At 37.8% G+C, this 27,509-nt stretch overlaps 1 protein-coding gene across 19 annotated transcripts; it reads left to right on the top strand.

Annotated features, from left to right (window-relative positions):
- The first annotated feature begins 83 nt into the window (after window positions 1-83).
- LOC148846322 (uncharacterized) lies at window positions 84-26,673 on the top strand. Of its 19 annotated transcripts, none has more exons than XR_016102290.1 (8): window positions 84-1,210; window positions 3,752-3,842; window positions 9,994-10,056; window positions 10,371-10,430; window positions 10,510-10,581; window positions 11,090-11,137; window positions 25,916-26,107; window positions 26,231-26,673. XR_016102290.1 is itself a non-coding variant. In XM_088955124.1 (6 exons), the coding sequence occupies exons 1-5, from the start codon at window positions 1,098-1,100 to the stop codon at window positions 11,129-11,131; spliced, it is 369 nt and encodes a 122-aa protein (XP_088811250.1). In that variant the 5' UTR covers window positions 84-1,097; the 3' UTR covers window positions 11,132-11,137; window positions 15,134-15,750. The 19 variants fall into 19 exon arrangements, 5 of the variants coding, with proteins under 5 accessions (XP_088811250.1, XP_088811252.1, XP_088811251.1 ...); XR_016102291.1 differs by having other exon boundaries at window positions 25,893-26,107; XR_016102288.1 differs by lacking the exon at window positions 10,510-10,581.
- Window positions 26,674-27,509: the final 836 nt, after the last annotated feature.

Below are 27,509 nucleotides of genomic sequence, written 5' to 3'. Positions count from 1 at the left end.
CGGCTCTATTTTAAAATCCTTGGTTTAGGGTAAGGCATATCAAAATCAAGCGTTCAGTTGGTTAAGGCATTCAAATGGGACCTCTTCCACTTTAGCCTTCAACAATTCCGAATATAAAAACTGTTGAAGGCGGGATATTGTTCCCTTGCTCCCTCATCCACTATCGGTGATCTGACGAATCCTAAGACTCCGAAACCCTCCTGCCCGGAAACGTAACTAATCTCCTTGGTAGGCATCAAGAAGCTGAAGCTTATCAAACTAGACAGACCTTGAAGCGCTTCAAGTGGATCATGTCATTCTTGAATATTTCAAACGTCATTTGATCAGATTATGCTGCACAGGAATCCAATGTGGAACCTTCTCCAGATACCCATCCAGAATTTTTCCGTTGAAGAAGTGGAGGACGATGAGATAGTGATTCTAGATCATGAATCTTAGCCTTTCTATTGCATATAAAACTATAGAGCAAGGGTGGCTCATTTTCTCAATGGAGGAGTACAGATGGAACCCATCCTTTCCTCATCCAACCTTCTCAAATGGCTCAATCTCCCTACCTCTCTCATTAGATTTCTGCTTTGGTTTGCCTCCATGTTTCAGCTTTTGCAGGGATTTCAAATTTCCTTTAACACTTATTGGCACCTTAAATCCTTAGGGAATTTATAGTATGACCCATGGTTGTAAACAAGAATGTGTCTCAGATTTTGAAGCTTTAGTATTCCAATTGATAATCAAGATACATAGGCATGTTTGAGATCACGTCTCTAGGCTAAGCTTCTCAATAGAGTTGGGGAGTATCTAGATTTTGGTATACCTCAGACTTTAAATACCTTAAATGGAACAGGTTGATAAATTCATCTGGAAGCAACTCAATACCGGAACCTTTCAAATCCAACGCCTTCAGAAGCCTGCAACCATAGAAGAGTGTTCTGGTAAATGAGTTACGTTGGGTAGTGTAGCTACTTGGAACATGAAGATAGAATGGTACACAAGGTTCTCTCTTTTTGCTACTTTTCCACAATAACTCCTATGGATTGATAGGCGTCTGATCTTCTGGTTTGTTCATTATAACATTGCCATCAACATCAAATGTTGCTGAAATGTTTTGGTCCCTTGACTTTGCAAGAATAAATTCGTGCAGAAGGTCATGGATTTTGCAACTTTGGCTCTCCCATCACTGGTTGTTTCTACCATTTGAATTAAGCTTCTGTTGGTAAGCTAATAGAAGTAGCTCTCTCCAACTTCTTCTATTGTGTTTCCTGGTCTTCGTTGGATAAATCCTTCTACCATTTATAACCAAATTAGTCTCATCCGCTCAATTGATTTATCCTTAGAGAAGATGCTTAAATGCAAGAAAAAAGATTTATGGAAGATCGTGATAACTGAGAAAATATTCGGTTGATGCCCTTAAGTTGGTAATCATGCCCTTAAGTTTATTGCGGCAGTTTTTGAAAGGGATAAAAGGCAACTGCCGCTAGAAATATTGGTCTGCAGCCACAACCTGTCAGTCTTACCCTTAAGTTGGTAATGATGCCCTTAAGCTTGTAGTCTCTTTCTCTCTCTCAACGAATTTCACACCACAAACCGAGTAGGGTTTTTCCCCACGCCTCTTCCTCTACACATTTCTTCTCTTCTCGCCCTCTCCGTCTCTCTCCTCTCTTGGTCGTCTTTTCCTCTCATCCAAATTTCAAACCACCGGTCTCGACTAAACCACCGGTAGTGTGAAATTTGACTGCTATTTCTTAAAACTGTTTCGACACACTGGCTCAAGTTCAACTAATTAATCCAGACTTGCTCAAGGACGAGAGAGAGAGAGAGAGAACGAGAAGAAGTCAATAGTTATAAAGATACCCTCATGTCAAGAAGCCTTTGAGACATCTCAAGCAAAACCCCCACCTCTCTTCCATCCCTCTTCCTCCTTTGTTGAAAGCCTTCTTCTTCATTAAAAACTCCAAATTCTACTCCACTCCTCCTCCCACTTCTTCATCACAGTCTGTGCCTTCATAGGTGAACTCGACTTCGAGGTCTATCTTTGATTCTTTCCTCTATCTGCCTGTATTCTTTTACAACAAAAATTTAAAAAAAAATAGGGTTTTTAGGCTTGTACGGAGCTGATATTTCTATTATTAAAGGCAATCAAAGGCTTCTTGTTCTTTATCTTCTACTTCTACTTCTGTTTCTGTTCCTCCTTCGGCGTGGTCTCTTTCTGTTCAAAATTGTAACACAATCCTTGTAAGCCATAGATAGGTTAGTCCATCTCTTTCAGTTTGTCTATTGGTAAACACATCCTGTCTTTGCTTTAATGTAGTATTCGAAGTATTTGTTTTGTATATTAATGAAATTAATTTTCTTTGTGATTATTCTACACTATTAGTGATAGGTGATACAATCTTGAATTGATTATTTCTTAACCATCTTGATTTCCCATTATTGGCTGGCATCCATAGCTTTCGTTGAACTTTGAATTGTGTTCAAAACTTAATTTATTCTAAACTAGAGGGATCCATGATTAATTTGTTTGAATTGCCTACTAATACTAGCTTTTATATATTTTCTTGGATTAAATTGACTGTTGATGCAGTCTTCGGTATCATCTGCTTCATCTAAATTACCTATATTATTGAACGAGGGAATTAAATAAGAACTTCAAGCTCTGTGTTGTTTTGTGCCATGTTGGCATTGCAAGCCATCCTGCTCTTTTATTTACTTGAGCAGTACTTCTATGTCTATTTTCCTTTCTTTTTTTTGTGGTAATGGTTGAGTTTTTATATAGAATGCTTACCAGAAAGAATTCTTATTCAATAAATGTTATTTTTCCTTATTTCTATTTTTTATGTTATTTTTGTTAAGGAGGATTAAGCTTTTACTTGAAGTGACAAGGACAACTTTACTTCATGATTATTGTACCCTTCTTTGTGGATGGAGGTGTTGCACCATTATTTTTCTTTCTTGTTGTGATATATATTTTTGTTCTTTTCAAGGAATTAGTACCAAATGACATTATTTTCTATTCATTACTACCTGGAATATTTGATAAAATTTTGTTTGTTGTGATCAATATTTTAAGATATGATGTCCAATATCCTAATAAAACATCTTCAATTTGCTTTTGTTGACAATCTTTCTTTTATTCTCCAGCTTGGAGGAATGTGGCTGATATTTGGACATTAAAATAAGCCTGTTGATATCATTCAAGGGCAGATGGATAAAAACTACGGGCCCGTTTGGCGCATCTTTCCACGTGGTCTTTCGGCTGTTTACAAGCTGGGAAGACCAAAAATCAGTCTATTTCTGTTTGGCACACAAAAGATCTAGCCACCAAAAGATGGGGATGCCAAAAAGATGCGAGAAGCCCATTTTGGGCTGATTTCAGGAAGCTCCAAATGAAGCTTCTCGCGTCTTTCACATTTTAATCTCGCACGGAAAGACCCGAAATGATGCATGGAAAGATGTGCGTCTGCCAAACGGTCTTCGGGCTGCCTAGATCTTATGTCAAAAGCTCAATGTGTGTTTTGACTATCAGAGCTACAAGAAGATCTTCTCAAAAAGACTTGCCAAACGGGCCCTACATGTCACAAGTATATATCATTGTACAATCTTTGTTGTAGTGGTTAGATATTGCCAGCTCACACTTCTTGAAGTCAATTTTCAGGACATAGAATATTGTGCTTTCCCTTTGGATATAAAATATTTAGCACAAAGTACTCTTTCCAACTTGCTTCAACTAAAGTTTCTCTTTTCATTTTTTTAATAGCTGTCTCATGCCCTTACGACAGTTCGACATGTTAAAAAAAACTGATGTAGTCACCCTTGGGTCGGCTTTCGGAGTAACTTTAATGTCTCCAGTAAGATATTCATAGTTGGTGCCCATATCTTTATTTTCTACCATTTTTTACCATGAATCTAAGATGTTTTTTCCTCTTTGGACGATGATTGCTGATGTAGTTAAAATCTCATGATTTATGATATGGTTTATGATTCAAATAGGGAATCCTAAGGGCCCCATTCCAAATTTTATGATTGAATCCTTTTATGGATAATTCTCATGATTACTGTTTAAACCTACAATTCCATTCATGAACCAAAAATCTTATGATTTATCCAATTATACACTTCCAATTAATTTGAACAAAACCTAGCTAGTGTAGTAGTGTTCTACTTTCTCATTTCTTTGTCTTTGTATTTTTTATTGGATTTTTTAGCTTTTACTAGAATAAGACTTCTTTTTTTTTGGTAAATAGACTTATCCTATTTGTTTCGACTGCTGCTATAGTAGTCCGAACTAGTAAGAAGAAGAAGAAGAAGAAGAAGAAGAAGAAGAAGATGAAAGAACTGTCGAACCTGATAGGCTAAACCCTATCAGTCGACCTCTTAATAGTGATTAGGCTCTAATTAATTATACAAAGACTAAACTGCCCCCACTAAAGTATGGGACAGAGAGTCTCTAATAAGACTGCCACATAAGCACATAACTTAACAAAGGTGAGTTGACTAATCTACCCTTATTCGGTTAACTCTAACACTCCCCCTCAAGCTGGAGAATATATGTCATAATCCCAGCTTGTTACATATATAGTTCACTCTCCCTGAGTTTAAGGCTTTTGTAAACAAATCTACCCACTGATCACTTGAGCCTACATGTTCTGTGCTTATCTCTCCAGTAAGAACCTTCTTCCTCACAAAGTGGCAATCAATCTCTATGTGCTTTGTTCTCTCATGAAAAACAGGGTTGGATGAGATATGGAGCGCAGCTTGATTGTCACAGTACAATTTCATAGGTTTATCCATGTGGAACTCGATTTCTTGTAGGAGATTCCTCAACCATACTAATTCACATGTAGTGTGTGCCATGGCTCTGTACTTGGCTTCAGCGCTGCTTCTAGCCACAACCGTCTGCTTTTTACTCTTCCACGTCACAAGATTTCCTCCAAGAAATGTGTAGTAACCTGTAGTAGATCTTCTATCAGACACAGAGCTTACCCAGTCTGCATCTGTGTACCCAACTACTTCAAGTTTTCCTCCTGGTTTATACAATAGCCCACGGCCCGGAGCTCCCTTCAAATATCTTACATTTCTAAGAACTGCATCCCAGTGAGATATACGAGAGTTCTGCATAAATTGGCTCACCACACTAATTGCAAAGGAGATTTCTGGTCTCGTGATAGTCAAATAGTTCAGCTTCCCCACTAGTCATCTATACCTTCCAGGATCATCAAATATTTCCCCTGTATCACTGTTCAACTTAACATTTGGTTCCATAGGGTTCTCAGCCGGTTTTGCACCTAACAATCATGTTTCGTCTAGTAGATCAAGAACATATTTTATTTGCCACAGGTTTACACTTTGTCTTGATCTAGCAACTTTTATACCCAAGAAATACTTCAATGTCCCAAGGTCTTTTGTTTGAAAATGATTTTGCAGAAAGACCTTTAGTTTGACGATCCCTAATTTTCCACTGCTAGTTATGACAATATCATCCACATAGACCACTAATAAAATCTTTCCGGCTTCTGAGTCATAGTTGAACACTGAGTGATCAACCTGGCATTGTTTCATTCCAATATTCTTCACCACTTCACTAAACTTCCCGAACCAAGTACGGGGTGATTGTTTCAACCCATAAATTGCCTTTTTCAGTTTGCACACTTTACCATCCTCCCCCTGAGCAACAAACACAGGTGGTTGCTCCATATATACCTCCTCCATAAGGTCACCATGAAGGAAGGCATTTTTTATGTCAAGTTGAAATAGGGGCCAATCATACATAACTGTTAGGGAAATTAACACACGGTCAGAGCCAATCTTAGCCACTAGAGAGAAGGTCTCCATATAGTCCACTCCATACAACTATGAATAACCTTTAGCAACAAGTCTGGCCTTTAGACGCTCCACACTACCATCTGGCAAGTATTTAACAGTATACACCCATTTACAACCCACAACATGCTTACCAAGTGGAAGAGTAGTGAGCTCCCATGTGTGAGTATGCTGAAGAGCAGAGAGTTCCTCCTCCATTGCTTGCCTCCACCCAGGTGAACTAAGAGCCTCTTGGACATTGTTAGGTATGTAAATAGATGACAATAGTGAAACAAACCGGCGATGTGAGGCGGAAAGGCGAGATACTGAAACAAAGTTGGAAATGGGATGGAGAGTAGAACTACGTTTACGTTTCCGTAAGGCAATGGGTAGATCAAGTCCTAAGGGTTTAGCAATAGGAGCAATGACAGGATCCACGGACAAGGTAGAAGCTGGAGGAGGGGCCGGTGTCGTTTGACGTGTATACACTTGCCGAATCGGTGGTCGTTCAGTAGGGATTTGCACTAGATGAGGTGACGAGTCAACTCCAACAGGAACACCCGGAACGGGATCACTAACTAGAAGAGGAAGAGGAAGTAAAGATGGAGACGAATATGCTTCAGTTCCTGAGAAGAAGGGGACAAACTCAAATAGACATAGCACTTCCGAGTAATGGGATTAAAACACTTGTACCCTTTTTGAGTCCAAGAGTAGCCAAGAAAGACACAATTAATAGAGCGTGCATCCAGCTTGTCTATTCCAGGACTCAAATTGTGAACAAAGCACACACAGCCAAAGATACAAGGTGTTAATGGAAAGGGAGACAAGGTGGGGAACAAGATAGAGAAGGGAGACTGACCATGAAGAATGAAGGAGGGCATCCGATTAATGAGGAAACACGCAATAAGTACATCACTCCAAAACAGTTTAGGAACACTTATATGATGAAGAATAGACCGAGCAGTTTCAAGGAGGTGACGGTTCTTTCGTTCAGCCACCCCATTTTGTTGAGGAGTGGATGCACATCAAGTTTAATGGATGATGCCATGCTGTTCTAAATACCGTTGAAAGGAAGTAAGAAAGTATTCACGACCATTATCTGAACGAAGAACTTTGATTGGAACACCAAATTGTGTACGTATTTCAGCATGAAATTTTTGAAAAATGGAAAATAATTCACTCATTTCTTTCATTAAGTAAATCAATGTCATCCTTGAACAATCATCAATAAAAGTGACAAAATACTTGTAACCATTATAAGACTCTATTTTGATCGGGCCCCAAACATCTGAATGAACCAAAGCAAAAGGACTCAACATACGACTTTCAACTCTAGGACTGAAGGGAACACAACAATGTTTCCAATACTGACACGACTCACACTGTAACGACGACAAATGACTCAAAGACGGAACCAGTATCTTGAGTGCCTTGAGAGATGGATGTCCCAGTCGACAATGCCATTGTAGAGGAGTGAGAGAAGTCTGAAGTGCAACTGACGATCCACCACCGTTAAGGTAATACAATCCACCAGCTTCATGCCCCCCACCAATCTTCTTCCCCGTCTTGAGATCCTGGAAAACACAAGAGGAAGGGAAAAAAGTAACAAAACAGTTAAGAGTCTTGGTTAATTTACTAACAGACATAAGATTGAATGGAAACTTAGTAACATATAGAACAAATTATAAAGAAAAAGAAGCCATGCCAACATTGCCAACACCACAGATGGGAGAGGATGAACCATTGACAAGGGTAACAGTTTGAGATGTGGAAGTTTCAGAGAGAGAAGAGAACACACCTGGAGTCCCGGTCATGTGATTAGAGGCTCCAGAGTCAATAATCTAGCGAGAGGTTTTAGATGACAGGCAAGATATACCTGAGTGGGCAAGAGTAGCAGTAGTGTGCTGTGAAGTAGACTGAAGGAACCGCTCATACTCATCATGCGGTACAGTCACCATCTCCCTCCCGAAAACAAATGTAGATGTGGAAGGAGTTAGGTCTGCTTGTTGATTATCATTGACATCAACCCCACCAACTACAACATGATTGGCCCATGTAGAGGGAGGGCCATGGAGATCATAACAGAACTTTACCGAATGTCCTTCCCTGCCATAGTGGGTACACTTCCTTGTAGAGTTGCTTTTTCCTTTGCCATGGCCTCCCCCTGAAGCACGACCACCACCTCGGCCAATTATGGAACCTCCACGATCTCCTCGGGAGGCATGTCCTCCCCCTTTTGTACCACGTCCACCTCCTCTGGCTGTCACAAATGCTGATCTATCAGATTGTGTGGGATTCTCTGTCTGTCCCAAAGAAATCCTACGAAGCCGTGCAAACACTTCCTCAAGTGTAGGAAGGGTAGAGCCCCCCAATATTTGGGCCCTAATTGGTTCATACTCTGATTTCAACCCCACTAAGAACCTTGTGACATCTAGTTGTTCCCTCTGTTGTTGCGGAACCTTAACATCTGGACTTAGAGGATGATAGACATTGAGTTAATTTTTGAGGTTCTTCATACTGGCATAGTACTCTTCTAGGGTTTTATTTCCTTGTTGCAGATCAAATTACTCCTAATAGAGTTGATATACCCTTATAGTATTATTTTGCCCAAAATACAACTTCTTGGCATGTCCTTAGCAGTACCTAAGAACATGAAGTTGTCACTTATTTTGGGTTCCATACTATTCCATAGCCATGTCATGATTTGAGCATCTTCCTGTTCCCAATCATCAAACCCTGGAGAGTCAGCCGGTGGTTTATCTTCTTTCACATGCTTCACTTTCCTCTTTGCCTTGAGAAAAACTTCCACTAACTTGGCCCATAGAACATAGTTCTCACCATTTAGTTTAATTGAGGTCATCTGTACACCTAGATAGTCAGAGGAAACCACCACACTAGGTTTCTGATCACTACAGCCATCTCCCATTGCTGCCATGATACTCTTTCAATGCTGCCTCTAATCTGAATTCCTAGTCACCAACTAAGTGCTGCTGTCAGGAGTTTGATGTTCCAGAACCTACAGCAGTCCCTAAACACAATGATAGATACACAAGCCTTTGTTCTTGTCCACACCACTACTGATTTCACAAAACCACGAACCACACCGACATTAATTCAGCGCTTACTAACCACATGTAAGCCCTCTTACAACTACTCAACAGAGATTGTGCATCACAAGCACCACCACACAGCCATAGCTGTCACACACGGTACAGACCTGTCTAACACTTTTAAGAGAGCACTACAAGATCAAAGAGAACTCAACTAGTGCCACTGCATTACAGCTTGCACCATTTGGCCACCCACAGTAGCCCCTACACCATTCGGCCACCTGCAGCAGCCCTTACACCATTCGGTCACTGTAAACACAGCCTGTTCTTGAAATTTTTTTCAAGAACCAGGGCAACAACCAACCTAGTTCTCTAGGTTCTAATCAGTCCTCACAGATTCTTGAAGATTTTCAACCCAGAAATACCAACAGCACAAAGAGAAGAGATAACCAACCTTCTTTTGGGTGCTTCAGCCAACCATTCACTGCTGAAGTCGTTTTCTTAAGAAAGGAGGTTCTGTGCACCAGAGAGAAAGAAGAGCTGAGATGTTTCAGGCCTAGGACGAACCAGTTTTCTCCATTGACAGCCCGGAAAAGAAAAGGAGAGAACTGAAGCATGAACTGAAGTTGTCACGAACTGAAGCAGGTCACGAACCCCGCTCTGATACCATGTTTCAACTGCTGCTACAGTAGTCCGAACCAGTAAGGAGAAGAAGAAAGAGAAGGAGAAGAAGAAGAAGAGAAGAAGAAGAAGAAGAAGATGAAAGAACTGTTGAACCTGATAGGCTAAACCCTATCAGTCGACCTCTTAATAGTGATTAGGCTCTAATAAATTATACAAAGACTAAACTGCCCCCACTAAAGTATGGGACAGAGAGTCTCTAATAAGACTGCCACATAAGCACATAACTTAACAAAGGTGAGTTGACTAATCTACCCTTATTTGGCTAACTCTAACACTATTTAAAGAAATTTTTTATCTTTTTTCCATCATATTTTGGTAAGGAGACTTCTCTTTCTCTCTCAGTCGAATTTCACACCACAAATCCATGTTTCTTTTTAAGATACCTTTCATTTTCTTGCATTTCCTTAAGGTGTATATCTTATTGACTGGACTCTGCTCTTGATCGAGTTCTGCCTTTGTTTTTCAGACACATCCATCACAGACTTGCTTCATGTCATCAGTTGATCTTCACACTCATTACTCATATCAGGTAATAATGGAACTCTATAAGCATTTCTTATGTGATTTAACTATTGATTTTCAATTTTCTGTTCTTCCCTTTGGGAAATCTAAACTAGTTGGTCTTGTTGCTCTCTGATTAAACTGAACTTTGTTTCTTAACAAATTTCACCCCCCGGGGGGGGGGGGGGGCTAACATAACATCCTTAATTACAAGTCAATATTAATGCATATTTTAAAATACAAAACCAATACTTACAGTAGCTACTGTAAGTGGCTACTGTGAAATCTAGCTATTGTCTGGTAGCAGATTTGCCTTTTGACCTAAATTTCCCCATTTTACAGGAAGTGGTATTCTATGAGGATGGTGAACCTATAATACATGGAGAAGCTGGAGATCTGAAGGTTTGAATCTTCCCTCATTTGTGTTTGTAACATGTGGAAATAGACTATATACTTATAGTAGCTACTGTCTTTTGAGCAGTTTCACATTCGGACTGTACCTTCTACTTGTGCTTTGCATTGAGAATGAACATGATTTCATGGTGAAGTTGCTGTAAATATCTCCTACTAATGACCCAAGACAAATATTAAGTACTATAGAACTAATGTTGAAACAATTTAGGCCCTGTTTGAGAACACTTAAAAGAAGTACTTCTTTTAAGACATGGGACCACACATTAAGTGGTTTTTAAGTACTTATGGGCGTTTGGTAAAAAAGTGGTGAAGAAGTACTTTAAAAAAGCAACTTCAAGGTGGCTTTTTTTTAAGTACTTCTTGAAGAAATACTTCTTCAAAAAAATAGTATGAACCAGTCCCTGACAAAATTTTATAATGACAAAAATACCCCCGTGCAGTTATACCTCTCCCTTCCCCCCTCATTCGACCCTCAAACCCTAGCAGCAGCAGTGCACAGTTGCAGGTCCACCGGCGAAGAACGGCGGTGAGGAACCGTGGCCGACGGACCTGCTGTTTGGCCTCTTTCCTCTTTGTTTTGAAGTTTTTTTCTCATTTAATTGATTTTTTTTTTTGTTTTTTTCTAACATGAACTCTATTCTTTGTAGATCTACTATTGTGTAATCTACTGTTCGAACGGCGACCGGTGATAAGAGGTTAGTTCTCTACAGAGATCGATCTCTGTATTTTCATGGTTGTTTTTTTTTTTCATTCGTTCTACTATTGTGTAATCTATCTGATAAGTGGTGTTGAAGTTGGTTGCGTGAAACAGAGCTCTGAAATCCGAAATAGAACTTGATCTCAGATCTCTCTGAAGCAGAAACCCAAATAGGTGTTTATTTTTTGATGAATCCGAATGGCTGAATTCAGCTATTTTTCTTGTATGATAACATTATTGGCTACTGTTCAGGGAAGAAAAAAGAGGATATGCAGTTATTTCTAGCTGAAGAATTTTTCAATTAGTTTGCTCTAAATTGCTTTTCCCTGCAAATGCCTCCTTTGCTTGTGGATGCTTACATTTGTTAGGGTGAACCAGAAAAGATAAGTACAGAAATTGAATGACTGACTTATGAAACAAAAATTCAGACCCCTTTCCTTTACAATACTCAGGGTTTAGAAATCACTCAAATATGCAACTTATTAGAGATAAACTTGCTATTTGCTGATATGAACTCTTCAGAACTAGAAATTTCTATGCCAAGGCTGGGCTGAAATGAACTAGTAATTTTCTTGACAGAACTCTTCAGAACTTGTCCATTGCCAGCACCTTGTGAAAAGAAAAAACCAGCTTTTCTTTTCCTTTTGTCACGGATGCTGTAGGTCTGCATTTCTTTTCCTTTGAGAGCTCTATGAGGATGCTATGGCGTATGCAGCAATGGTGTCAAGTCTTTGTTATGATACCTGTTTCTTATAAATTATAATACCTGCTTCAGCTAGCCCTCACTAGGGATGTCATTCTCTCTTATATGGGGAAGTGTAACTTCTTATTGGCTTAATTTAACATAAACTAAAAGATTAAATACAGGGCATGGACTGATCAAGAGTTGGGTGTGTTTGTGTGTATGTTAGAGAGAAAGAGAGAGAGGTGTCTCTCTCTAACTTGCAAGGTGTCTCCAAATTAACAAGATATAGCCACATAATTAAATGGGTTCTTCCATGGAGGTCAATGAGGTAAAAAATCAGCTTAAAATATGATAAAAAACTGTTTGTTTCTACTGTATGTGTATAAAATTCATCTTGATAGTGATATGTCAGACGCATGGAGCCTTTTTGGGATTCCATTAAAAATCCTACATGGAAGAATTTTGGGTTGTCGACATCTGACTCATCTAGCAAATCCAACCCACAACCATTGCAAAAAGGATTTGGACAATACACACCAAGTTTTGTCATAGCTTCTTTTGTATCAAAGGAAACATCCAAAATGAGATTATTTAAAAGAATACATAACAGGATTTAGATAATTCTGTTATAGAATACTTACAAAGTAGTTCTTTGGGTGGATCTGGATATGATACAGGAACAAAGTGAGTTATAAGTATCTTAAGATCAATTGACCCTTGTTCAGTTCAGTGACACTAATAGGTGTTTCTTCAACTGAGTTGCATTCAAATAAAGAATCTTAGGTAATACACAGGATAAATACTCAAGGCCAAAACACAAGAGGCTGATACAAATAAGCCTAAATACACGTGGCAAACCATTTGTTTTTATGCTCTTTGTTTTTCCTCATTAAGACCAAATCAACCAAGCATCTTTTCTTCATTCTTGGTAATCTAAGCTCTGAGGGATTTGAACCATAAACCATCCGAGCAGTAGTATCTCATGAACAAATACAATTGGGATTTGGGAGTCAGCTTTCAGCATTCACAGCCAGTGACCAGGTTGGTTGTTGTAGCTCAGTTTCCCGTGTAATCATCTCACTGTGGTTTGATTGGATGTTCTGTATGGGCCCACTTATTGAATGGTCTTGATTTACCAATCGATTGTTATATTGTTTAACTCTTTGCATTTTATTTAGGGTTTGAATGTTTTAGTATTAGATATGATGGCTTTAGGTTTTGTTCAAACTTTCTTAATGAAGTTCTTCTTTTTAATAGCCTTGGGTTGGCTGGCAAAAAGGAACCACAGGCCCACACACACCCGTAGAATCCTAAGCCCATTCCAATATAGAATCCCACCTTAGGCCCAAGCTCATCTCAAACAGATTCCATGCTCAGCCCAACTCGGCCAAGGCCATATAGGCCGGCTGTAACCTTAGATCCAAACCATTCCAACCCACATCCAAAATCTGCCAAGGCCAAGGAAGTCGTCCAAACCCATTTTAGCCTATGGCCCAACCAAGGCCAATGCCAAATAGGCCTAGGCCAATATCAACTCCGACCTAGAAGCCCACCTTAGGCCCAACCTCATCTCAAACCCAAGTCCAATTCTACCTTGGCCATAAAGGCCAAGCAAATGCTAGTCCAAGCCTATTTATGATCAAGCCTGAATTCAAAACTTGATTTGAATAAGAATAAACAAATTCACATATTTGTCAATACTAACATAATTCATATACTTGGATTCAGGTATATTATTCTTGTGGCCATTTTTTCTTCTATTTTATTGTCAATATTAACATAATTAGTATTGCATAATTAGTTGGTTATGGCTAGTAGTCAAGGGAGAAATGGGGGGAGTTCTCAGGCTACGTGGACTCTTGAACTGCATAAAACTTGGGTGGATGTATGCTTGCAACAAGTCATTGTCGGGCATCAAACCAATACCACATTGGATAGACAAGGATGGGCAAATGTGATTCAGGATTTTAATAGGATAACGTGGAAAAACTACACCCAGAAACAAATGAAGAATCACTGGGATGCAGTAAAGAATGAGTGGAAGATATTCCATAAACTGTCAACATTTACCTGATCGGGTTGGGATCCAGTGAATGAAACATTCACTGTTGGAGATGACTTTTGGATTGACTATCTGAAGGAATGGTGTAATTTAGCATTTTTAACATAATAAACATGTAGGTTAATCATTTTGTTATGTAGAACCTTGCATAGTTCTGTACTTGTGTGATAGACATTCCCTGATGCGGCTCAATTTAGATACAAGGGTTTTCCCTGTGCGGCAGATTTGGACATCATATTTGGTGGCATAGTTGCCCATCGTTACGATAGTTGGGCACCAAATGAGGGTACACTACTAGAGGTGGTGCCCTTAACCCAACCAACTCTAGATGATGACTAGTTGGATGATGAATACAACATGAACCAGAGCCACCCATGTTTGCATTTGAAACAATGTAGGATGCTGGAAGGGTCCCAACAAGCACTCACTCATATAGAGCTATTAGCAGAGATGTAGGGGAGAGTAGCAACTCTACCAGGAAAAAGCAGACATCGGTTGCTATGCAGACTAGTAAGTGTATGGACAAGATTGCATATGCATTTGAGCTATCAACTACCCATAAAATTGGCTAGGACAAGAAACTAAGTTCTATGGAACAATGCTTTAACCTCCTAAAAGAGATCCCTAAGATTGAGGAGGGGAGTCCTTTATTCATGTTTGCTAGTCTCCAGTTCATGAAGGGTGAATTCCTTGACTTGTTTATTGCGATCGGGTTTCCTACCTTACTATTGAAGATGGTTCAAGAGTTGTATGAGCATTCCAATAGTGTGTGAAACTTGTTTGCATCAATTTGTGTTTAAGTTTATGTTTGTCACATAGACTGGAGAACTTGAGTACTCTTCATTTAGTATTTCGTAGGATTATTATCGTTGGACTTGATTTATATTTTAATGTTAATTAAATGTGTGTTTTTTATATTTTCTGCATTTATGATAATTTTGTTTGTCTTTACTAAATTTCATGATAGTGTAAGAGATGGTTATTGATAAGGAAATTGAAACGGAGACTGAGGTAGTATCAGGTACACAGTCCGATTCCGATAGTAGCTTCTCTTACAATGGGGTGATGGGTACCGATGATGAGCATGAGTGCATTGTGAATGTTGTCTCTATGTTGAGTGAGTTTTTTTATGATACTTGGGTTCACAAAGAACCCAAACACACCATGGACTGTACGGGAGTAGTGTACACAAGGTCTTTCCTTGAAGGGCACGATGACTGATTGTATGAACTTTGTCGTATGGACAAATATGTATTTATACGATTGTGCAATACTCTGAAAGAGCGTGACCTCATTGCAAACAGTCGAGATATTTCAGTGGAGGAACAACTAGCTATTTTCCTTCATATTGTTGGACATAATGAGAGGAGTTGGATGATGCAAGAGCGGTTCCAACATTCTGGCGAGACAATTAATTGCTTTTTCAACTACGTAGTATTCATTGTTTTATTAGTTGCTTTTTCAACTACGTAGTATTCATTGGTTGTCACCCAGGTATATACGATACCTAGGCCGAATGCAACTTGCAGGTCCATCAGTATAGTGGTGTAGTCTTTTGCTCATATAAAACATACGAAGAAGCATATTGTCAATTCTGTCATTTTATAACTTTACATGATTCTTCAACTATTAGGCCGTCTGGTCGGAATGATGCATTTAAATTAACCTATGTGTACTGGGCATCTACATGTGTTTTATTAGTTGGAGTTATTACATTGGGCATGTTGTACATGTCCAAATGATATGTAATTTTACAAATGATATGTAATTTTACATTGGGCATGTTGTACATGTCCAAATGATATGTAATTTTACAAATATCTGCACTTTTATGTTACTTTAGGGCACATTAAACAAATATGGAAAGGGAATTTATTTGTGAAAATTGAGCTTTAATTACTTCTTCTATAAGTATTTTGTGAAACTTACGCCTTAAAAGCATTTTTTGGAAGTATTTTGTGAAAACTGTGCCTTAAAAGTACTTTCTGAAAATAGTGTAAACTGCGCCTTAAAAGTACTTTTTGAAAATATTGTGTAAGTTGCACCTTAAAAGTACTTTCTAGAAGTATTTTGTGAAAATTGTGCCTTAAAAGTACTTTCTAGAAGTATTTTGTGAAAACTGCGCGTTAAAAGTACTTTTAGAAGTATTTTGTGAAAACTGTGCCTTAAAAGTACTTTTTGAAAGTATTTTGTGTAAACATGCCTTAAAATTGCTTTATAGAAATATTTTGTGTAAACTACGCCTTAAAAGTATTTTTTGGAAGTATTTTGTGAAAATTGTGCCTTAAAAGTACTTTGTAGAAGTATTTTGTGAAAACTGCACCTTAAAAGTATTTTTTGGAAGTATTTTGTGTAAATTGTGCCTTGAAAGTGCTTTCTAGAAGTAATTTGTGAAATTTGCATAGTAAAAGCACTTTCTAGTAGTAATTTGTTAATACTAGTTATTATTATTATTATTATTATTATTATTATTATTATTGTTATTATTATTATTATTATTATTAATTTGATCCCCATGGCAACCCACGTGGACCTCCACGTGTTTGATGTTATTTTTGCAGCTTATAGTTTGATGTTCAGACATGGAGTGTTTTATAATACATATTCCAGCTGTATTAAAATATCTAATTTTCTTTTACTGCATTGTTTGTCAATAACATTATTTTTGGGTGATGCTTTCTTGGATGACAAGTTATTTGTTTTTCCTTTTATTGCAGCTAGATAAAGTCATTGTGCAACCACCTAAAGATGTATCTAAAGTTCTAATTGGACCTAGAGGTGTAAATCAGGTTGTGCCGTTGCAACCCAGTATGATGGATTGTGGGTCGTGTCAGGCATGGCACGATCCTATGGGTCGTGCTAGGCCTAGAGTTTTAGGTCCATGGTCTGGCACAACACGACACGATCTTGCGGGCCATATATATTTATATATTTTATATATAATATGTAATATGTATATATGTATATATATATATATATATATATATTATATTATGTATAATAATTATATAGTATATTAATATATAAATTTATTTTAAATTTTATTATATTATTTCATTTTATTATTGCATATATAAACAATCGTATAAATCAAAATTCATATAAAATAAAAATTTAAGATCTTTTTTAATTTTTTGTCTATTTTCTTTAATTTGTGTTAAAATTTTAATTATTTTTTCAAAAAAAAAACATGGCTTGGCTTAGTTTGTGGCCTGCTTGGCCCAAGGCTCGTCCTATAGGCACCCACGACATGGCAAGGTATGGGCCTGCATAAACTCAGGCTGTGGGTTGTGCCTGGATGACCCCCCAAACTATCTTGAGGGAGGGAAGCACAACCTGATTCGATCCACGAGTTGGCATGGTACGGTGTGCACTTTGCATAGGGCACATGCGAGTCGTGCCATGCCAACCCAGCATGACCCAATTTACACCTCTAGTTGGACCTCTAAAAGCCCAAAGTAGGCCCCCATCAACTTTTGCTGGCAATACCATCAACTCTAAAACCTAATAAAATACCTTTCAAATAAGTAATAATGGTGATAGGGGATCTCCCAGTATGATCCCTCTAGAACTAATTAAAAAAAGAGTCAAAAGATCTACTATTGATAATAATTGAGTACATAGGGCAGTTACACAAATTTTACTCTATCCATGTCATTTAGGACCAAAACTTTGATCAGTAAAAATTCAAGGAAGTTTCAAACTCTTACAATAGGGTCCTGTACATTATTGACTTCATCAAAATCCAATACCAACTTGATTTGCAGCCCCATTTAAACTCTAGTAAGTTCATATTTGGGCTCTACCTTGACTACTATTTACAACTATTTATGATGTAGTAACTATTATTAAAGGTGGATGCAGTTCTTCATAGAGGTAATCTGCACATGGACAAGATGTCAGCTGCAAATACAATTGAAACCTTAATAATCACATTAGGTCATTGTGAACGTCAGGCAAATGCTCCAGCTGTTCACTTCACGGCTGAATGGTAAGAGTCGCCACCCATCGGAAATCCATAATGGAGAGTGATGGGCCTCCCGGATTTAAATTATCCAAATCATTTAGAACTAACAATGACTCTGTATCAATAGACCACTGGGTAAGTTGAGGGAGAGAGGGAAGGGGTTAGACACCCCTCTCTCTAGTTAGTGTGAATACCATAATCCCCAATTGCACATAAACTAGATTAGAGACTCGGATCCTCTAATAGCTCGAAAGAGTGTTCCCTTCTGCATTCCCAGATCAATCCCCTTTTGGATGTAGGGCCTTGAGCAAATTGAACCACAGAGAACTTACAAGCCTCAAAGTTCAAATTCGAACCCAAGAACCAAAACAACTATAGATAACAATAGAGAGAGGAGATGAAAAATAAATAGACAACGTAGGACTAGAACTACAATTGAAACTTTGAATGTGGGTATGAGGTAATCAAACTTTACTTCGTGTCCTGAAATGAAAAATGATGCTGCAAAGCTCTCTCTCACCACTCTCTCAAAGCCCTCTGTCCTCTCTCAAGACCTTCGCTCAACCATGCCTCTCTCCTCCGACCCTCTCGATTTTTCTTCTCTCCCTCTATCTCTCTCTCTCTCTTGGACCCTCTTTTGGTAGCGCCTTCTTCTGAACTCTCCATTCGACAACCTTTAGGCTTTCCCAAAGAAAATTGATGAAAGAGTGAGATCCCTCCTCCCAAATTCCCTCTTTCAACCCCCTTCTATTGGGAATGGTGCTTCCTCTTTATAATGGAAAGGAAGGGGGATTTAAAAAAAATCTAAAAGGGGTTTTTGGTAGGTAAGCTTGGGTTTGGGGGGGGGACATCTTGCCAGGTTGGGTCTTCAAGAGTCAAAAATGGTAATTTGGGGTGAGGAAAATTTGGTTATTTATGGTCTTGGGGCAATTCAGTAATTGGTCCAAGGGGGGTATTTTGGGAATTTGGTGTGAGGGATAATTTGGTAATCAGGGTTTTTTTTTGGGAATTTGGGCAAAGGATATTTTAGGAATTTGGAAGAAGGGGTATTTTGGTAATTTTGGCTTTGAAGGGTATTTAGGTAATTTGGTTAAGAGCGTTTTGGGAATTTGGAAAAAGGGGTATATTGGTAATTTGGTCAGGGGGTATTTGAGTAATTTGGTGTGGGGTAATTTGGGAATTTGATGTGGGGTAATTTTATTAGGGGTATTTTGGTAATTGGTCCAAGGGGGGTATTTTTGGGAATTTGGGCAAAGGGTATTTCGATAATTTGGAAAAGGGGTATTTTGGTAATTTTGGCTTTGAAGGGTATTTTGGTAATTTGGTTAAGAGCATTTTGGGAATTTGGAAAAAGGGGTACATTGGTAATTTGTTTAGGGGTATTTGAGTAATTTGGTGCAAAGGGGTAGTTTGGGAATTTGGTAACTCGACAATGAGGGAAGGGTGATTTTGGGGTCTAAGGGTAATGTCTATTTGGGGTTGATCGGAGTCATCGAATTGGTATCGGGTAGATTTAACGGTGGATCTAAGGGCTCTTGGGGTGAAATTCGGATCTCTTAGGTTTTTGGGTGTTTCGGAGAGGTTGAATGGGTCTGATCGGGTGTTTGATGTGAATTGAAGGTCCCAGCAACAGACCAAGCAAAAATCTGGTGTTGATAGTCATCATAAACATATATAGTTGACACTTCAAACTGTTAAGCACGTAAACTTAACATAATATGATCATCCTATAATAATTCCATGAGCATCTTGAAATCTAGTTCTAAAAAAATCAGCAAACCATTTCCTAATTTCGGTGTTGTTTGACATATCTCATGGGTGATTGAACCCATGTTCTTGGTGCTTCTAGGTGACTTTTCAAAAGTAACCCTATGAACTAATCTCTCAAAATGACCCAAATCCATCATTAATAATTTCCTTGGATGTAATATTTTGTGGTAGTGAAAGAACCATATTACTTCCCCCATCCCCATAAAAGAAAGGGCTTCCTATCAGCAAATTTGCACTCAACAAATTTAAGACCAGCCTTTACATGGGGACTAAACTAGTTCTGAGAGGGGGTCAACAGTGACAAGTATAATCTCTGCCCATTGAAGTTGCATTTGCACCTGCACCAGAATCATTATTCAACCCTCTTTGAGTGCATTCATTGGAAGAGTCCAAAACAAATCCATCTTTCCTTGGCTATCCATTATTGGTCTCAATGTTTATCTTTGGTAATGTAATTCCTGAGGCCTCAATTTCTAGTGAAATTCCTGAGGCCTCAATTTTTTGCATGGGTTGTATTATGATTTGTATGAATCTGATTCCTAATCCTACGAGAGGGAGGGAGAGAGAATCTATGCTATGGGAATGCATGACTTCCATTTACATTTTAGACTACGTAGAACTAGAGATGCATCAAAGTCATCTTAGCATTGTGCAGGATGTTTATTAAATTGTGTCTGCCTTACATTCATTTATGCATTTGTGTTTTTCTTTTCCTTACTTCCTTTACCTTTACATGACATTTTGAATTTTTTAATTTCTTGATCTTTGAGGATATATTACAAACCATTAAAAATAGTAATTAATAATAAAAATAAAAATAACACATTTGACAATGCACAGAACCCAAAGTAAAAAACTTTCGAATTTCCTTTGCCATCTATTACTAGGTTCCGAAGTTGTCAAAAGACACCAAGCAGTATTCATTTGATCATGACATGTGGTGGGACCTATTACCATTTCATCATGGCATGTCTATAGTAGCACTAATTGCCTCCCAAACTAGCAAGTAGTGTCTTGACTCCCCAGGTCAAAAGTTTACAATTTGTTGAGTTTTGGGCTTATAATATTTGTTTTTATTTACAAAGCATAGTAAGAGAGTTATTGGGACCATGGCCCATTAGTTTATGTTTAACAGTGCTTACTTAGTTTTTAAAGTAGTTGACTTACTAAGGGCATACTTGTATAAGCTAATGAAAGGACCAGCTAGGCCTAATTTTGGCTTCTCCCATTCTCTTCAAATTTTCTCCTCTTTTCTTCTCTACATAAACCTTCTCTTTTCTTTCTTTCTTTCTCTCTTACACAGATTCTATATCAAAATAGATTTTTTGCACTTTTCTACTTGGTATCAGAGCAAGTCTAGAGATTGTTTAAACCATTCCATCATATCAATTGATTGCATGATGAGGTCAAATGCTAATCAAGGACTTCAAGTAAGCCTAGTTTTTGGATTCTTTGGTGAATTTGTAATCCCTTGTAGTTGGTCTAGCATTTAGCACCAAAACTAGGAAGAACTAGGAAAAGGAAAAGAATCATGATTTAGTAGAACTCTTCAATTTTGACCTAAAAAGTGATGCTCTATTTTTTTTGGGTTTCTTGAGGTTTTTTAAAGAGGGCGATTCAAGTCCTAGTCTTTTTCGAGGCCTTTGAAGGGAGTAGCAATCTTTTCTCTTCCTTCCCCTACTCCCACAAAGAAATGAATCTTTGGAGGAAGGGGTTTTTAGGGTACCAAGAAGGTGTTTGAGGTTTCTAAAGGAGATAAAACTCTTTCTTTTCATCACACATTGATTTCCTAGTTTGTTCTAGGAGTTATGAAGGGTTGTTGAGTTGGAAACAAATCTATAGGTGACGTGGGACTAGGTAGAGGAGGTGTTGGTGATTTCTTTGGGGCTGAGACCATCACTACAATCAAGTTGGATAGTACTACATGGCGAAGACAAGAAACCTGAGACTGACTACTCCTGGTGGGTATAGGAGAATTACATGTTGATAACTTGGTTGTGTAATTCCATTTTACCCAATATAAGTAAGAACTTTCTATGGGCTAACATAGCTAATAAGATTTGGGATGGAGTAGCGGAAACTTATTCATAGAATGAGAATGTTGCTAAAGCTTACTAGTTGAGAAACCAGGTGATTGTTATTAAGTAGGGAGATACGTTTATTGCAATTTATTTTTCAATCTTCAAACCTTATGACAGGTGTTAGATCATTTGGAGTCTATGGTTTGGGAAAGTAGCAAAGATGCAACAACTTATTAGAAGTTGGTAGAGAATAATAGGGTATGTAAGTTTCTAGCAGGACTTAACCCTGAATATGACATTGCATGACAACATATTCTTTATTGAGACAGTGTAACTCTCTTTCAGACATATGCCTTTGTGTCTAGAGAGGAGAGTAGGAGGAATGTAATGATGAGGAAGGAGGACAAGAACGATCTAATTTGTGACTACTGTAAGAAACCTAAACATAGTAGGGATACTTGTTGGAAGCTTTACCCACACCTTATACCGACCTGGCTCAAAAACAAGAAGGGAAATGTGAATATGATAGAACTGGTGATTTATTAGGACCACCTACTACAACTTCTCTAGAGTCTATTGCAACAACTGTAGTGAGGCCAAATTGGAGAGATATGGGCAATTTTTGAATCAGAGGGATACAACCGGTTCTAGCTCATTATCAGGTGGACAACAAGGTGCAGGTGGATCGGGAGGTAGCCATTTTACTTCGTTTGCACATACAAGCAGTTCACATGCCACTACAAGTTATGCATCCATTACAGGTAAGGGAGGACCTCCCTATATTATAGAATCAGGAGCCTCAAAATATATGACCAATATTTCCACCATCTTCTCTTCATACCACCTCTACTCTAGTAGAAACAGAGTTTCCATAGTTAATGGATTACATGTTCGCATTGCTGGGAAAGGGTCTATCAAAGTAACCGATACCATTACCCTACCTTCTGTCCTTCATGTTCCTAGACTGGGAAAGGGTCTATTAGTAGCTTGACAAAGAATTTGAACTATTTAGTGATTATTTTTCTCTTGGTCATTGTGTTTTGTAGGATTTAGAACCAAAGAGGACGATTGGGAGTGGTCATGAGGTGAATGGAATCTATCTTCTTGATGTACTTCCCAGTCATTAGAGTCATCATGTTAGCGGAAACAATGAGTCAGAGCCAGGGGGTCAGATTATGCTTTGGCATAATCGGTTAGGGCATTTGTCTTTTACTTCTTTACATTTTTTTGTTTCTAAAGTTGTTCGTCTATCAGTTTGTCCAGCTTGGAGTGTGAGGGTTGCCAACTTGGAAAGTGTTGTAGATGTTCTTTTAAAACATGCAATAAAAGTTGTTCAATTTTTTATATTGTTCATACTGATATGTAGGGGCCATATCATATTTCCTCTATGAGTGGTTATCAGTGCTTTCTTTTGTTTGTGGATGATTATTCTTGATACTCTTGGATATATTTGATGAGATCTTGTGATGAGATACCTTCTTTGGTTTAACATGTCCATTAGATGGTATTAACACAATTTGGGGTATGAGTGAAAGTGTTTAGATCAAATAATGCCAATGAATACTTTGAAAAAAACATGGCATCATACCTACTAGAGCATAGAGTAGTCCATTAGAGCAGTTGTACATATACTCCACAATAGCATGGCATAGTAGAAAGGAAGAGTAGACATATTGTGGAAGTAGCAAGAAGCATGATGGTGAGCTCTATAGTTCCAGTTCGTTTTTTGGGTAATGCAGTTTTTATAGCAATTGTTTTATTAATCGGGTAGCTTCTCATGTTCTTGGATATAACATTCCATTCGGCCTTTTTTTTCCCGAGGGGAAGATGTTCCATATTCCTCAAAGGGTTTTTGGATGTGTATGCTTTATCCATATTCTTGGTTTTCATCGCTTAAAGCTAGAACCTAAGGCGAAAAAGTGTGTCTTCCTTAGGTATACAGGAAATCAAAAAGGGGAATTGTTTATGATCCTATCTCAAGGGGGTTCTTCTCATGGGGAGTGTTTTGGGGAAGGAAGTAAGCAATCTACACCACTTCCTGTTCCAATTCCTTTGTCCACTCCAAAGTATGACTCACCTACTCCACCCATTTTGCCACCTCCATTGTGTCTTTCTTCTCAATGTTTTACATGATAGCGCCTACGACAACATAGGGAAGAGATAGGAGTGCTAGTGGCACTCTCTCCAAACCTAAGTGGAAGATAGTTATGCAAGAAAAAATGAAAGCATTGGTTGGAAATTAGACATGGGAGATTGTGAATTTACCTAATGGCAAGGAGACAGTTGGATGTAGATGGGTTTATACAATAAAGTACAAGGTTGGCGGAAGTATAGAAAGGTACAAGGCAAGGTTGGTTATAAAAGGGTACACTCAAACTTGGAATAAATTACTTGGAAACTTTTGCACCTGTGGCAAAGATGAGTTCAGTCTAGATTCTCCTATAACTAGTAGCTACATACTCTTGGCCCCTCTTCCAACTTGATGTGAAGAATGTTTTTCTTGATGAGGACTTGCAAGAGGAGGTGTACATGGATCTTCTAGCTAGTTTTTATAGTGATGTGGTTAAAGGAAAGGTATATAGATTAAAAAGTCTTTATATGGTTTGAAGCAATCACCTAGGTTTTGGTTTGATAGGTTTAGAAGTGCATTGGTAGTGTTTGGCTATACTCAAACTCAATATGATCATACTCTGTTTATGAAAAGGAGGGATCACTGGTGTCAGTTTTGATAGTGTATGTGGATGGCATTATAGTCACAAGAAATAATCTAAGTGAGATAGATACCTTGAAGAAGAACCTGTACAAAGAGTTTAAGATTAAGGATCTTGAGGAGCTAAAGTATTTTTTGGGCATTGATGTGGCAAGGTCCAAGCATGGGATCTTCATCTCATAGAGGAAGTATGTTTTGGACTTACTATAAGAGATAAAAAAATTTGGGGCAAGGGCATCTGATACACTTATTGATCAGAACCATAGGATAAATGCTTTAGAAGGTGAGCTAGTGAAGGATGTTGGAAGGTATTAGAGATTAGTGGGCTATTTGCTATACTTATGTATGATATGACCATGCATCTCTTATGTAGTGAGTATGGTGAAGCAATACATGCATGCCCCACGAGTTCAACATTGGGAGGCCATTAACAGGATACTTTCCTATTTGAAGGGACACCCAAGTAGAGGCATACTATTTACTGATCATGGACATTTGAAGTGAGAGGTTTACATAAATGTTTGTTGAGTAGGGTGTCTAGATGACAAGAGATCTACATCAGGAGTTTGCATTCTTGTTGGAGGTAATATGGTTTCATGGAAGAGTAAGAAACAAATAGTTATAACAAGGTCAAAGTGCAAAAATTGAATACAAAGCCATGACACATGGTGTTTCAGAGCTCCTTTGAGTCTAATCCTTGTTAGGGGAGATTAGAGTTGAGGTTGAAGAACCTATAATGCTATACTGTGATAATCAAACAGTAATTTACATTAACCATAACCTAGTTTAGCATGATATAACAAAGAATATAGAAGTAGATAGACACTTTATATGGGAAAGGGTGACATCTAGAGAAGTGTGCTTACCATATGTTGCATCTGACTTGCAACTTGCTGATATTCTTACAAAATGTGTTGCAAGAAACAAGTTGGAGCATAATCTACGCAAGTTCGGAATGTGTGACCTTTATTCCCAACTTGGGGGGGAGTATTGAGTTTTGTGCTGATAACATTTGTTTTTATTTACAATGCATAGTTAGAGAGTTATTGGGCCCAAGGCCCATTAGTTTATGTTTTAGTTAAGAGTGTTAGTTTTTATAGGTAGCCGACTTACTAAAGGCATACTTGTCTTTGTATCTAGTTTTTATTTATGAGTATATAAGCTGAAAGGAGCAACCAAACCTAATTTTGGCTTTTCCCATTCTCTTCAATTTCTCTCCGCTTTTCTTCTTTGCACAAACCTTATTTTTTTTTCTTTCTTTCTTTCTTACACAGATTTTATATCAAAATAGATTTCTTGCACTTTTCTACTCAATTTAATTGTAATCGGGATATTATATGGATCATATTATGGTTTTGAAAATATTATGCAATATAGCTTGCAATATCTTAAGATGATTCCAAAATTTTGGTGTTTAGATAGCTAAGCAAAAGAATTGAATAAAGTTAGATGTTAAAAGCTATATCCTAAATTAGTTGTGTGAATAGTTGCATAATTTTGTTATCAATTCTAAGCAGAATCCTTTTTCTCAACTAAAGGTACTCCAATCTTTCCTGAACAGATCGGAGAAAAGGCTTGAGGAGGAGCTCATAGAACTAAATGATAAGGTTGTTAAGTTGAGTTCAGAAATTGGGGAGATGAAATGAAGAGCCTGACAAAGTGCTCTTGATTAGACCTGTTAATGGGTCGGGCTTCGGGCCTAACTTACATTGTGTCAGGATCGGACTTCGGGCTGGGCCCCATTCAAATTCTGGTAAAATTCAAGCCCGAACCTAACCTATGAATATGTCTACTCTTGATATTTGATCAAATGAAGATCCTAAAATATAAGCCAAATGTGATAACTTATAATACAATTTTAACAATGTTGGGACAGGTTGGTCGTTTAGATGAAATGTTGCATGAGTTTGCTGTCATGAAAGAAGTTGGTATGGTTCTAGGTATCGTCTCTTACAACACTGTAATAAATAGCTCACAGAAGGTGGGTAGATTGGATTTTAGCAATGTTGTGAACTTATATCATGTATCGCTTTGGGCAGTTAGGGAACTTGAGGAATTCTACTTTTCTCTCATATCTAGAGAGGAGAAATTCTCTCATATCCAGACAGGATTTTGGGAGAAGCCAAAGAAGTTTTTGTAAATGAAGTTTGTTGAATGGAACTAGATATTTCTAAGAATAAATTGATGCAATTTGTATTTTTAAGAATAAATGGATGGAATTTGTATTCTTGAGAATGAACGAATGGAATTTGTATTCTTGAGAATGAACGAATGGAATTTGTATTTTGAATGGAGAATAAACTTTAAATTTTATTTGTATTTGATTTTTTTTTTTGTGTATTTCATTTCAATTTGGATAAATGAATATAAAACAGATTATTTGAAGCAAATTTTAAGTTTATTTAATAATTAATAATAATTACAATTTATTTGGAATGAATTTCAGGTTATTTGGGTAGGTGTATAAAATAAAAAATATAGTTTCAGCGGCAGTCGTAAACTTTTCAAGATTTGTCCGTAGTCAGGAAAATTGCCGCTAGAACTTTTAGCGACAATTGTGTTAATGACGGTTTGCCAATTGCTGATAAATCCTTTAGTGGCAGTTTTTATGACATTTTCTACTAAAAGTCAATTTTCTTGTAGTGAGTTAGGGAGCATCTAGATTTTGGTATACCTCGGACTTAAATACCTTAAATGGAACAGGTTGATAAATTCATCTAGAAGCAACTAAATTCTAGAACCTCTCAAATCCAACTCCTTCAGAAGCTTGCAACCATAGAAGAGTGTTGTGGTAAATGAGGTAGGTAGTGTAGCTACTCAGAACATGAAGATAGAATGGTGCTCAAGGTTTTATCTTTTAGCTACTTTTCCATAATAACGCCTATGGATCGATAGGTGTCCGATCTTCTGGCTTGTTTAATAAAGCATTATCATCAACATCAAATGTTGCTAAAATGTTTTGTTCCCTTGCCCGTGCAAGAATAAATTTGCATAGAAGGTCATGGATTTTGCAACTTTTGTCTCTCCCATCACTGGTTGTTTCTACAATTTGAATTAAGCTTCTATTGATAAGCTAATTGAAGTAATTCTCGCCAACTTGTTCCATTGTATTTCCTTGTCTTTGTTGGAGAAGTCCTTCTGCCATCCATAATTGA

This window comes from Nelumbo lutea, chromosome 7, assembly GCF_056320005.1.
Source record: "Nelumbo lutea isolate HS-2025 chromosome 7, American lotus-T2T, whole genome shotgun sequence".
Taxonomy (NCBI): Eukaryota; Viridiplantae; Streptophyta; class Magnoliopsida; order Proteales; family Nelumbonaceae; genus Nelumbo; species Nelumbo lutea.
This window is presented reverse-complemented; position numbering and strand designations above follow the sequence as displayed.